The following is a 15,118-nucleotide window of genomic DNA, read 5'->3' on the forward strand; positions in this document are numbered from 1 at the left end:
GCATAAGATTCTAATTGCTGCCGTGATGTCATAATGAGCAATGTTAAGTCTATGGGGGAAATGGTAATAGTTTTTAACTAATAGTTTAAAAAGTATAAAAGTTACAAAGTTGAAAAATACAAAGCACACATGGCATAAGCAAGACCTACGCAACAAAGTTTGAATGAAGTTTCTACGTTAAACGGTTGAAGCTGAATTGCGAGCGTTAGAAGAAGAAGTTTAATAATAACTAGAAATGCAATTCCAAGGAATTACCAGTGCATGAAAATGCAAAAATAGATAGATAATGTAGATATGGTTACTAAGGTGTAGCTAGGGTAAACATGGTGGTTGCATAGTTTACAGAGAGTTGATAGTGTGAAGGTAGACAGTTTAAAGATGAAACGTTCCAGTTCTAACTTAACTAATGATTTCTATTCATGTTAAAATGTTGATTAGCTAACTTAGCTAATGATTTCTAGCAGTTACGCTAAAAATGCTTACTATGCTAGCAATGCTAACAATGCTAACCAGGTTGATTAGCTAACTTAACCGATGATTTCTAGCAGTAATGCTAAAAATGCTAACAATGCTAAATTTGCTAACAATGCTAACCAGGTTAATTAGCTAACTTAGTTGATGATTTTTTGCAGTTATGCTAAAAATGCTAACTATGCTAACAATGCTAACTATGCTAACCATGGTAACTAGCTAACTTGCTAGTGAGGACTTTTATTTTGAAACATTTGTTGCTAGGGTATCCATGGTGGCCACTATCAGGAAACAAGAAGTTACTGCAGTATAATCATGTTGGTTGCTATGGAAACGGTCATAAACACTTTTTAATGGTTGCTATGTTGGTTGCTAGGTACATGGAGGTTTCATGTAGTTGACTGGAGGCATAGTGGATGATAACTGACAGTTGGAATGGTTGAACAGTTCAATAGTTGAGTAGTTTCAATGGTTAAATGATTTAATAGTGTATTATTGCAGTGAGGACCTTTATTTTGAAACAGTTGTGGACAGAGGAAGTAGTGAAACAGGATCTGTAGTCTTAATGAGATTGTATGCTTAAAGCCTGAGACAGAAGGTGCTTCTCATAGCGTTTACGCGTCCTCTCTCGCTCCTCACTGATCTACATAAAGAATGATGGAGCGGCAACAATGGGATAGTCTAGCCCTTCTTCTATCTTTCTTTATGTAGATCATTGAGGATCGAGGATCGAGGGATGACATATAAACGCTGCTTGAGAGGGACCCACAGTAAATACTTTAAAAGTTGTATGTAGATAGTCTAATTAATGTTGATAGATAGAATGTTTAATGGATGTTGATAGGCAGATTGTTTAATAGATATTGATTGACAGTTTAATGGGTGGATGAGTGAATGGTCTGAAGAAGATGAATGGATAGAAGGTTGGATGGAATGTGCCTTATATTCTTGTTAAGAGAGACACTGATACAGCTCTCTGAGAGTAGTTGACACAGGTGTAATCAATTTAACTGGCTAGTCTTAAGAGTATCTTAAAGCCTGAGACAGAGTAAATAATTTAAAAGTTGAATGTAGATAGTCTAATTAATGTTGATAGACAGAGAGTTTAATGGATGTTAGACAGATTGTTTAATAGATGTTGATAGACAGTTTAATGGGTGGATGAGTGAATGGTCTGAAGAAGATGAATGGATAGAATGTTGGATGGAATGTGCCTTATATTCTTCAGGGATGCAAACAGCTCGCTTTTCGGCGCCTCCCGCTTTTTTCACGTAATTTCGGGTGACTTGTGTGAATCGTGCAGATCCGAAGAGTTTTTTTTTAGGGGGGGGGGGGGGTGGTCTGTAGATAATTGAGATGCAGTAAATGAAGAAGAAAACAATTCTTTCTACTTCGAAGTTGTCCATCGAATTGCATGTGACAAGGGGAAACATCTAATGACATCAAATAATTCACTGAGGGCAGCGACGGAGAACGGTAGAAGGCTACTTTGCCTATGGATAACCAGATTACGCACCTTTACGCATGTCCTCCGTTTACTATGTGGATAAAGTTTAGTTCATCATGCACACCTCTGGATGGGTTATAAAAGCTGACTCTGCTGATATCATCAATAATAAAATCAGGATTAAGATCAGATCTAACAGCTCTGTGTCTACCGTAACATGTCCAAAAATAGCCTTTGTCTTTTAAGTGTCGGGAGGAGCACATCTGTCAACCGTGGAGCATAACCTAGAATTGTTTTTATATGCCTACTTAGCCTATTATTGGAAGACAATTACGTGAGTGAGGCTAATTTGTCATGTTATGTTGTTTAGTAGTTGTATTGGAAATCATGGCCTTATTGTAGTAGTTGTTAATTTATGTCAACATCGTTTGAATTGTAGCAATGTGGCTACTCGCGATTAGCATAATTTTGGTTTAGCCCTTATCATTTTTTGCATTTAGATTACCAACCAACTATATCCTCTTTTTTTATTGGCCTACTATGTTTGGATTAGATGTAGCTGGCAGTGCAGCAACCTGCCTTGACAAAAAAAAACTTGTAGGAGTGTGGGACTTGCATAAAGAATAGCTATAGTATAGAATATAGAACACAATAAAGCAATGTTGAGAAGAGCTAGTCTTATAGAGGAGCTGGTTGGACATTAGCTTATATAAAAAATAGTATTCCCATCATTTGTTTGTACTTGACAGTAATTGTTTTGTCTATATTATTAGTGGTGTGCCAATATTTCACTGAAATCATTTTGGACAAAACAAAAAAAGGTTGCACTGGGTGTTCTTTCAAGATTTCAGTGCCCAAACATTACTACAATGGCTTTTCTCGGCATACACTGCATGCTCAAGGTGCAATAGTTTGCCAAGATGATGATGATGGTACAGCAACTTTGACTCAGAGTAAAGGTACTGAACATCATGACCCCCCTACATTCACCGTAGTGACCATATATAGGCCTTCCTCCAAGATGCTCGATACCCAAACTGCGCACCTAAGCACACCTGCACACCTACACACATACCCCCCCCCCCCCCCCCCGCTCCGAGGCTCTCTCTTTTTTGACCACATGTGTGTTTGCATCCCTGATTCTTGTAGAATGGAGAGACACAGCTCTCTACTGAGAGTAGTGGATACAGATACAGGTGTAATCAATTTAACTGGCTAGTCTTAAGAGAGCCAGCCTGAGACAGAGTAGATTGTTTAAAAGTTCAATGTAGAGCGTCTAATTGATGTTGTTGATAGGCAGACTGTTTAGAATGGGTGGATGAGTGAATGGTTTGAAGAAGATGAATGGATATAAAGTTGGATGGAATTAGGAGGACTTATTTTGATACTGTTGTGCGCAGAGGATACAGGGGAACAGAATATGTAGTCTTCAGAGAGGAGCCTGAGAGAAACTGACAGTTGGTGCCCAGGTGGCTGACCAGCTGGGGTAACATTCTAATTGCTGCCGTGATGTCATAATGAGCAATGTTAAGTCTATGGGGGAAATGGTGATAGTTTTTAACTAATAGTTTAAAAAGTATAAAAGTTACAAAGTTGAAAAATATAAAGCACATATGGCATAAGCAAGACCTACGCAACAAAGTTTGAATGAAGTTTCTACGTTAAACGGTTGAAGCTGAATTGCGAGCGTTAGAAGAAGAAGTTTAATAATAACTAGAAATGCAATTCCAAGGAATTACCAGTGCATGAAAATGCAAAAAAATGTAGATATGGCTACTAAGGTGTAGCTAGGGTAAACATGGTGGTTGCATAGTTTAAAGAGAGTTGATAGTGTTAAGGTAGACATTTTAAAGCTTAAACATTCCTGTTCTAACTTAACTAATAATTTCTAACAGGTATTCTAAAATGTTAACTATGCTAACAATGTTAACCAGGTTGATAAGTTAACTTAGCTGATGATTTCTAGCAGTAATGCTAACTATGCTAACATTGCTAACTATGTTAACAATGCTAACCACGTTGATTAGCTAACTTAGCTAATCATTTTAGCAGTTGTGCTAAAAATGCTAACTATGCTAACAATGCTAACTATGCTTACAATGCTAACCAGGTTGATTAGCTAACTTAGCTAATCATTTTTAGCAGTTATGCTAAAAATGCTAACTATGCTAACTGTGCTAACCATGCTAACTTGCTAGTGAGGACTTTTATTTTGAAACAGTAGTTGCTAGGGTATCCATGGTGCCCACTATCAAGAATAAAGAAGTTACTGTAGTATAATCATGTTGGTTGCTATGGAAACTGTCAAAAATGCTTAATTTTAATGGTTGCTATGTTGGTTGCTAGGTACATGGAGGATTCATTTAGTTGACTGGAGGCATAGTTGATGATAACTGACAGTTGGAATGGTTGAACAGTTAAATAGTTGAGTAGTTTCAGTGGTTAAATGATTTAATAGTGTATTATTGCAGTGAGGACTTTTATTTTGAAACAGTTGAGGACAGAGGAAACAGTTAACAGGATATGTAGTCTTCACAGAGAGATTGTATGCTTAAAGCCTGAGAGAGAGAGGGCTGCTGCAGGTGGGGCTGGCCACCTGGCATAAGATTCTAATTGCTCAACGACCCGATTGTGATGTCATAGAGGCCAATGTTAAGTCTATGGGGAAATTTTGAATAGTTTTTATTTAATAGTTCAAAAAGTACAAAAGTTACAAAGTTGAAAAATCATAGCAACCCGATCCATTAGAATATCTACGTTACAAAGTTTGAATGAAGTTTCTAAGTTAAACGGTTGAAGAGAAATTGCGGTCAGAAAAAGTGGTAAGCGGAATAATAATAAATATAATAATAAGAAGTCTAGGAAGAACAGTACAGTGCATTTTCATGCACTGTAACTAGAAATGCAATTCCAAGGAATTACCAGTGCATGAAAATGCTAAAAAAGATAGATAATGTAGATATGGTTACTAAGGTGTAGCTAGGGTAAACATGGTGGTTGCATAGTTTACAGAGAGTTGATATTGTGAAGGTAGACAGTTTAAAGATGAAACATTCCAGTTCTAACTTAACTAATGATTTCTATTCATGTTAAAATGTTGATTAGCTAACTTAGCTAATGATTTCTAACAGTTAAGCTAAAAATGCTAATTATGCTAGCAATGCTAACTTTACTAACAATGCTAACCAGGTTGATTAGCTAACTTATCGATGATTTCTAGCAGTAATGTTAAAAATGCTAACTATGCTAACAATGCTAAATTTGCTGACAATGCTAACCAGGTTGATTAGCTAACTTAGTTGATGATTTTTTGCAGTTATGCTAAAAATGCTAACTATGTTAACAATGTTAACTATGCTAACTAGCTAACTTGCTAGTGAGGACTTTTATTTTGAAACATTTGTTGCTAGGGTATCCATGGTGGCCACTATCAGGAAACAAGAAGTTACTGCAGTATAATCATGTTGGTTGCTATGGAAACGGTTATAAACACTTAATTTTAATGGTTGCTATGTTGGTTGCTAGGTACATGGAGGTTTCATGTAGTTGACTGGAGGCATAGTTGATGATAACTGACAGTTGGAATGGTTGAACATTTCAATAGTTGAGTAGTTTCAATGGTTAAATGATTTAATAGTGTATAATTGCAGTGAGGACCTTTATTTTGAAACAGTTGTAGACAGAGGAAGTAGTGAAACAGGATCTGTAGTCTTAATGAGATTGTATGCTTAAAGCCTGAGACAGAAGGTGCCTCTCATAGCGTTTACGCGTCCTCTCTCGCTCCTCACTGATCTACATAAAGAATGATGGAGCGGCAACAATGGGATAGTCTAGCCCTTCTTCTATCTTTCTTTATGTAGATCATTGAGGATCGAGGAGCGAGGGAGGACATATAAACGCTGCTTGAGAGGGACCCACAGTAAATACTTTAAAAGTTGTATGTAGATAGTCTAATTAATGTTGATAGACAGAATGTTTAATGGATGTTGATAGGCAGATTGTTTAATAGATATTGATTGACAGTTTAATGGGTGGATGAGTGAATGGTCTGAAGAAGATGAGTGGATAGAAGGTTGGATGGAATGTGCCTTATATTCTTGTTAAGAGAGACACTGATACAGCTCTCTGAGAGTAGTTGACACAGGTGTAATCAATTTAACTGGCTAGTCTTAAGAGTGCCAGAGTACTCTTAAAGCCTGAGACAGAGTAAATAATTTAAAAGTTGAATGTAGATAGTCTAATTAATGTTTAATTTAAAGTTTAATGGATGTTGATAGACAGATTGTTTAATAGATGTTGATAGACAGTTTAATGGGTGGATGAGTGAATGGTCTGAAGAAGATGAATGGATAGAATGTTGGATGGAATGTGCCTTATATTCTTGTAGAATGGAGAGACACAGCTCTCTACTGAGAGTAGTGGATACAGATACAGGTGTAATCAATTTAACTGGCTAGTCTTAAGAGAGCCAGCCTGAGACAGAGTAGATTGTTTAAAAGTTCAATGTAGAGCGTCTAATTGATGTTGTTGATAGGCAGACTGTTTAGAATGGGTGGATGAGTGAATGGTTTGAAGAAGATGAATGGATATAAAGTTGGATGGAATTAGGAGGACTTATTTTGATACTGTTGTGCGCAGAGGATACAGGGGAACAGAATATGTAGTCTTCAGAGAGGAGCCTGAGAGAAACTGACAGTTGGTGCCCAGGTGGCTGACCAGCTGGGGTAACATTCTAATTGCTGCCGTGATGTCATAATGAGCAATGTTAAGTCTATGGGGGAAATGGTGATAGTTTTTAACTAATAGTTTAAAAAGTATAAAAGTTACAAAGTTGAAAAATATAAAGCACATATGGCATAAGCAAGACCTACGCAACAAAGTTTGAATGAAGTTTCTACGTTAAACGGTTGAAGCTGAATTGCGAGCGTTAGAAGAAGAAGTTTAATAATAACTAGAAATGCAATTCCAAGGAATTACCAGTGCATGAAAATGCAAAAAAAGATAGATAATGTAGATATGGTTACTAAGGTGTAGCTAGGGTAAACATGGTGGTTGCATAGTTTACAGAGAGTTGAGTGTGAAGGTAGACAGTTTAAAGCTGAAACATTCCAGTTCTAACTTAACTAATGATTTCTATTCATGTTAAAATGTTGATTAGCTAACTTAGCTAATGATTTCTAGCAGTTGTGCTAAAAATGCTAATTATGCTAGCAATGCTAACTTTACTAACAATGCTAACCAGGTTGATTAGCTAACTTAACTGATGATTTCTAGCAGTAATGCTAAAAATGCTAACTATGCTAACAATGCTAGATTTGCTAACAATGCTAACCAGGTTGATTAGCTAACTTAGTTGATGATTTTTTGCAGTTATGCTAAAAATGCTAGCTATGCTAACAATGCTAACCATGCTAACTAGATAACTTGCTAGTGAGGACTTTTATTTTGAAACATTTGTTGCTAGGGTATCCATGGTGGCCACTATCAGGAATAAAGAAGTTACTGTAGTAAAATCATGTTGGTTGCTATGGAAACGGTCATAAACGCTTAATTTTAATGGTTGCTATGTTGGTTGCTAGGTACATGGAGGTTTCATGTAGTTGACTGGAGGCATAGTTGATGATAACTGACAGTTGGAATGGTTGAACAGTTAAATAGTTGAGTAGTTTCAATGGTTAAATGATTTAATGGTGTATTATTGCAGTGAGGACTTTTATTTTGAAACAGTTGTGGACAGAGGAAACAGTTTAACAGGATATGTGTAGTCTTCAGAGAGATTGTATGCTTAAAGCCTGAGAGAAACTGACAGTTGGTGCCCAGGTGGCTGACCAGCTGGGGTAACATTCTAATTGCTGCCGTGATGTCATAATGAGCAATGTTAAGTCTATGGGGGAAATTATAATAGTTTTTAACTAATAGTTTAAAAAGTATAAAAGTTACAAAGTTGAAAAATACAAAGCCCACATCGCGTAAGTAAGACCTACGCGACATAGTTTGAATGGAGTTTCTACGTTAAGCGGTTGAAGCTGCATTAAGTGCGTTAGAAGAAGAATAATAATAAAATGCCTAGGAAGAACAGTACAGTGCATTTTCATGCACTGTAATAATAAGAAGAATAGGAAGAACAGTACAGTGCATTTTCATGCACTGTAATAATAAGAAGAATAGGAAGAACAGTACAGTGCATTTTCATGCACTGTAATAAGAATAAACAGCATAACAGTAGAGTGCATTTTCATGCACTCTAATAAAGGCTACAGCTGTCGCCTATTTTGCCCCTTCCTGTTTCATGTTCGCGCAAGGTTACTATTGGTTTTTAATGTTCACGTCACTATTTGCATGAGCCACGACTGAAAAGACTTCCGATAATATCAAACATGTTTGATATTGTCGTAACGGCAAAACTAGAAAAAGACTGCCTCCGACGGACTTAAAACCGCTAAGATTGGCACCTTACACTAAACGATTTAGATGACGGGAGCGCGCTGCGATTTCAGTACAACTCCCAAGATTTCCGCCCGATTTTGGAAATGTAGTCGCCGACTGTTAAAACAGACCAAAATCGTGCAATGTAAGCCAGCCTTTAGGTTAGGTAACCTGGAGCCGGCAAGGGACGTCCGGTCAAAATCTCAAAAGTGCTAAACCCTGTAGATTTTGATGAACGGCCTCTAAGGTAGAAAAAAGCCAAAGGAAAAGCTGTCACCCAGCCCATCTCTGTTGACACTATAATTTTAGTCGATTTCGCTTTCAACATTGAATTAGCAACCGCACTTTGTGGTTGGTACGCACAATGGGTTCTAAAGCCAATTTACAATTTCTCTGATAGAATTTTAAAAGTTTTATTCACAAAATGCTCTCCATTATCTGAGGTTAGTTTCTTAGGGCCTCCCCATCTAGGCACCACATGTCTCATTAAAGCCTTTTAAATTATTTCTTCCTGGGTAACATCCAAGTCATTTTGAGAACATACTATCACATATTCAAATCCTCTCCATTTGTTCAATTGAATGAAATACATTATAATATGCTCAACAGCCATTCAGGTGGTGGGTGATGTCCTTCCTTGACTCTCATTGTAGGTGCAACATTATATTTTAGACACATTAATACACCTTACACAATACATGGTTGCTACTGTAGTGAATCCTGGTGCAAAATAGATTTTTTCTATTGTCTGTATCATAGCGTTAGCATTTGCATTGTCTAAGCCATGAGATAGTTTAGCAATAATGTGAACACAAGACCTCAGAAGAACTGGCCTGCCTGTCAGGGTAGTACCCACAGACCCTGTGTACTTTCCATACAATTCTTCCATTTCCGTCTTTCCTTATTATTTGATGCTTTCTGTGCTTCCTTTAAAGCCTCTTCAGATGTAACAATATCTGGTATTTGTAAATTCAAAAAGAAATACATGTGCTTTGTTGTCTCAAAATTCAAAATTCAGGTGTTATTCTCTGCACTCCCCCCTGCGCGGCTCTCTTAGCTGCCGCGTCAGCTTTCCTATTGACCAAGCTGATAACATCTGTATTTGCAGTGTGGGTTGACAATTTACTACAGGCACATCATGAACAATTTTCTAGTTAAAATGACTATCAATATAAATGCAAACAGATTTGCCTTTTGTCAATTCCACCAGTTCAGCTGATTGGGCAGAGAAATATGGGAGGGAGTGAGATTCACTCTTATCAAATGATTCACTACAAAGTAACCAGTCCCTACCTCTCCGGACTCCAAACACTTAGATGATTCATTAACAAACAAGATTAGGTCAGGATTTGACAAAAGTGTTTCAGAAATGTCAAGGCTAGAATTAGTGCACATAGAAACAAATTCACAGTAATTACGCAAATCACCATCATCTTGTTGGTATAGAGTAGTTGGATTAAATGTTGTACAACATGCAAGGGTTATATGAGTAAGGGTTAATAACACATGCTGATATGTCAGGACACTAGCAGGTGTAAGATGCGTAGATTTTCTTGTAGAAGATATTTGTTTAAGCAATGAATATACTTCATGTGGGACTTTTGCAGTAAGTGGATGCAACAACACAATGTCAGCACAAGCTAACATCCCACTGGCAGCTGCTGTTACAAACTTCAGATAAGGAATCATTCAGGATCTAATTGTTTAGATAAGTAAAGCCACTGGTCTGTGCTGAGTCTGACCCTCATGCTGTTGACATACCACTGGGGACATAGTGAGGTGTTTCCACACAGAATGGTAGGTCATAATTAGGCAACCTCAGAGCTAGAGTTGACACTAATGATCTAGAAAGTTTCGTCACAATTGTCAGTCCAAGTCAGTTCGTCAGTCAATTTTTTAACAGGTATTTGCATATGCTTGGAGTGGCTATACTCTCTGTTTACTGTAATTTAAAATCCAAGCAAGGATTAGCCGATTATTCCTAGGAAGCACAACATTTGCTGCTTTGTCTTGGGTCTGGACAAGCAGTTATTGCTGAGATGCAAAATGCATCTAGGGCCCAACAGTCAGGAGTTAGTATATCACCCAAATTACTTAACTCTCTCCTGACAGAGTTGCAACTTTTGTTTGGAGACTTTCAGGCTCACACTGGCCAGGAATGTTATATTGCCACAGTGTCAATTTGGCACACCTCACTCGACGGATTTACTAGTTAAACATTATTGACATAGGTGATAATAGCGCTTCATGACAGCAGAATTAATATTAAGAGGCAAGATACCAGAGTTTTGTTTGAAACGGACGCTAACTCTGTATCTTTGTGGCAAATATATCCTTTGAAAATAAACGCAAATCAAAACAATATATGCAATTCTATAACGATTACAGAGAAACATGTTGCATTTGGAGAGACTAGTGCTGGAGTTCATCACAATAACTCCTCTCTCATGTACTGCTCTACATGTTTGCTCTATCCCCTGCTCAGCCTTTATCAATAGTGGATATTGCGCCTTCGACGGGTTATTTGATATTACAGTTAGTGGCTGAGCAGTAGACAAGTAGACAAGTGTTTCTTTGTTAGGGAGAAAGAGTCACAAACTCCTCCTGTTGTGCAGAAGCTGTTCTCTGAAGGGAACAAAGATCTGTCTCTGTCTGCACAGGGTGACTTTAACCAATCCCCATTTCTAAAAATATGCCTTTCATGATAATAGGAAATAAACCAAGGTGTGTTGGACATGTGTCCAATCTTTGGCCTTAACACACACCTTAAATAAATTAAAATACAATACACATGTGTATAAGAATATTGAGTTTGCAAACTAATATGTCAGACCAGGTGACGGGTCTACTACATCTGCAGAGTAGCTTTACATGTAATTGCTAATTAGCCAGCTGTTTCAACAGTCTTAACTCTATGTCTTAACTGGTACCATTGTTCTAAGTATTTCGGATCCGAGGTTATCCTGAAAGGATGACATCACACATTGCAAGTACTCTGGAGATGCCTTATCTCCCTGGACCGAGTGGTGAAGTTAATACTACACTAGGCTGTGTGCATGTACCCTATCCAAATTATTTGAGAAAACAGACCCACCCCATTATGTGTGAGTGAAATTGTAAGATGTCATTTACACATTAAATCCCAGTCCAGTAATTTTCCGGAGCAAACACTGCTGAGGAGGAATGTTGTTTAACTACATGTTGTTTATATTTAACTCCCCATGGGTTAAAACTCTGTCTGATGTTAACTGATCTGAAACTCCTATACCCTGCACTTCTCTTGTACTTTTCATTATCATAAACTTACTATTATCCTTCTTCACTCTCATAACTAATCTCTGCTCCTTCACCATTCAACAAGAAAAAATATCCCCGTTAACAGAAAGAGAGAATTGGCTGAGTAGGCTGTGCTGTTGTTGTCAGAGCGAGTTGAGGAAACAGTTCAAGTTGTAAATCAGAAGTGTCACCATAGGGTCCCCTGTTCAGACCTCTCTGTCCCATTCAGCTTTGTCATGCTGAGACCAGACAGGAGTTGGAGAGTGCTGTTGTGATGGGTGATCCCAATACTCTTTCTGAGTGTCTTTGTCACAGTGGCATACAAAGTGGTCTACTCCTCTGGTTAGCCCCCCTAGCCACATCCATGTTCTTCCTTCAAGCATATTGTTCAGTTCATTCAGAGCTGTTGTACTCCAAGCAACAAGAACTCTTTACATAGTCCATAATATCCTCTGTAGAGCCTTTGCCTCTCTCTCTTCTGCACAGGTCTATCTTTCTTTCTGTTCTTTATCCTACTTTCTTTTCCCTTCTCTACCATAGCCCTACATTCATTTAGCTTTTCTATGCTCCACACTATAGATAAAGGAAATGTCCCTTCACTTCAACTATTCCCTTCACCCACAAATCTCCCAACTCTACATTCAGATCCATATTCTCTCTACATGTCCCTTAAACATCCTATCCCTCTTGGTGGGTTAATGTCTTTACTCTACTGCTCCCCATATCAGTGTCTCCTTAATATTTGTATTTTGCCAATTGCCTTACGCCTAAAATCAGAGCAAATCAAACAAAATGTGATGACAATCTTATCAGATACCCAAAGTACAAAACACACAAAGTACAAAACACACAAACACCCAAAACACACAATGCGCAAAACACACAAACACACAAAACACACAATGCGCAGAACCGGTTGTACTGTCTACTCATAGACAGCACGGCCACTACCACTATATCTGGCAGGAAATATCAGAGTACTCAACCACTGACTACGCATAGACAGCAAACCCACTACCACTATCACTGGCAGGAAAATGTGCACTCACCACCTACTCATAGGCAGCAGACCCACTACCACTATCACTGGCAGGAAAAATGTGCACCCACTACCTACGCATAGGCAGTAAACCCACTACCACTATCACTGGCAGGAAAACGTTCTACCTCTATCCAGGCAGAACCCGTGTACACAATCACCCTATTTTACAAGCTTAAAAGAATGTAAAATCAGGGACTCACCACCAAGTTGTCTGTGACCACCAAACACGGGTGTTACCGTATCCGAGTCACAGGAGGATTCCCTCTGGCCAGGCTGGGTGCCGCTGAGCAGTATTGGTTGCTGTTGACGGCCTTCTCCCAAGATCACAAAGAGATCTCCCTCAGTTGCAACTTTGTTGGGTCCTGCCCGTTGGTCCTCCTCGCTATGTCTCAGAGATAGGTATCCCATCCTCGTCGCCAAATATGTGGTCAAAATTATTCCAAGACAACTGGTGTGAGACTGCAGTTTTATTCACGATACCGGGAGCATGTTACTCACATGAAAGTCAAAGTAACAAACCCACACATCTGTGGGCGAAGCCTGTTCTTATACCCTTAACACACACACACATGGAAAATCACTAGACACACTTTAGTGAGTCTTCAACCACCTGGTGATTAACAGAGATAAGAATGTTTACAAGAACTCCTCAACCATGTTTGTGTTTGTGTGCCATGGGTTCACCATGGGGTCACCTCCACATTCCTAAGGTCAGGATGGCAACTAGAGTTAATTATATATGTAAGCTATAGTAAATGGTTAATACAATGGGACACATATAAAATTTATCCCACAAGAGCAGCGCAGGGGTCTGGCATAATCCTGCGTCTGCATTCTGTGCATGCGGTGCTGGCTAAGTGTGTGACTATTACATCCACGCGGCATGTGGAGGTGTAGTGTGCCTCCATATTTGTGCAAGTGGGGTGGAGGTGTGGGGCTTTTGCAGCATTTCTCAGGTCTCAGTAGAGCTGTTGCTGCATGGGTCTCAGCAGAGCTGTTGCTGCATGGGTCTCAGCAGAGCTGCTGCTGCATGGGTCTCAATAGAGCTGTTGCTGCATGGGTCTCAGTAGAGCTGTTGCTGCATGGGTCTCAGCAGAGCTGTTGCTGCATGGGTCTCAGCAGAGTTGTTGCTGCATGGGTCTCAGTAGAGCTGTTGCTGCTTGGGTCTCAGCAGAGCTGTTGCTGCATGGATCTCAGCAGAGTTGTTGTTTCATGGGTCTCAGCAGAGCTGTTGCTGCATGGATCTCAGCAGAGTTGTTGTTTCATGGGTCTCAGCAGAGTTGTTGTTTCATGGGTCTCAGTAGAGCTGTTGCTGCATGGATCTCAGTAGAGCTGTTTGCTGGGTCTCAGTAGAGCTGTTGCTGCATGGGTCTCAGTAGAGCTGTTGCTGCATGGGTCTCAGGGCTCATTTCATCCTATCTGTGGCAGCCTTAAACAACTATTGGACCTGGGCTGGAAGAAAGCTGTTAGAATGCCATTTGCGTGATTAATATCCAATATTCAGCACGATACAACATACGACAGTATACATGATAGGCAGATGGAATAGGCATGAAATTATTAGTAGGTAGATGGCATGAAATGCGTAAATAGGCAGATGAAATGGAATGTTGTTCCATGGCACTGCTGGGTGCCCAAGCTGATGGTGCAGGGAAGTCTAGTGTGACTCTCAGCATGGAATGGGTAGAGGGTAGAGGGGCAAAGGGAGGGAGCAGTTGCCCCCTCAACAACTGGAAGGGGCAGTCAGGGAGGAAGTCCTGGCGTAAACAGCAGTAAGGAGGCTTTTATTCCCTGTGTGAGTGATGGCTGTCAATCAACCCCATGGGCTCCTCCTAAACTTTGTTTAGAAACATCTTTAAACGCTGAGATGGAGCTGGGGCATTCTAACAGCATTCTAACATGAAGTGGAGATCCTTGCAGTATAAAATGTGTTGAGAAGAACATGGAAGTTTACTCTTGATATTGAATATGATATTCTTGATATTGAATTCATAATAAACACATCTCATACTAAATGCAGTGATGTGTCAAAACTGTATTTTCTTCTCTCATCGTTCTTAAGGTATGACCATGGAGGAGAGTGCAGGATTAAACCAGGACACAGAAAATGTGAGTGACTTTACTTTTCCTGAAAAAAAGCTGTTCACATGATCTACATGGACATATTAGTGTGTGTGTGTGTGTGTGTGTGTGTGTGTGTGTGTGTGTGTGTGTGTGTGTGTGTGTGTGTGTGTCTGACCACCTTGAATCCGTTGCTCACATTGTAATAACTAAATACCAACCCCTCCTTGCAAAGATCAGTGACCTAGGCTATACATCATGTAAGTTGTGGTGTTGATATTTGGCAGCCTGGGACATGTCCACAAACTGACAATTAGTGGACTAAGACTGGCAAGACTGGCATTTTAGGGCCGATAACGATAACCGATATTTATCGGTTTGTTGTGGCCGATACC

At 39.2% G+C, this 15,118-nt stretch overlaps 1 protein-coding gene across 2 annotated transcripts in view; it reads left to right on the top strand.

The window, feature by feature from the left end:
* Nucleotides 1-15,118, top strand: part of LOC134088578 (uncharacterized) — a 69,665-nt gene that overhangs the window by 26,125 nt on the left and 28,422 nt on the right. For both annotated transcript variants that reach the window (XM_062542600.1, XM_062542609.1), the window contains exon 13: nucleotides 14,725-14,771. In XM_062542600.1, coding sequence (XP_062398584.1) covers nucleotides 14,725-14,771 — 47 coding nt within the window. The remainder of the gene's footprint in view (nucleotides 1-14,724; nucleotides 14,772-15,118) is intronic.

Source organism: Sardina pilchardus, chromosome 1 (assembly GCF_963854185.1).
Source record: "Sardina pilchardus chromosome 1, fSarPil1.1, whole genome shotgun sequence".
In the NCBI taxonomy this organism is placed as follows: domain Eukaryota; kingdom Metazoa; phylum Chordata; class Actinopteri; order Clupeiformes; family Clupeidae; genus Sardina; species Sardina pilchardus.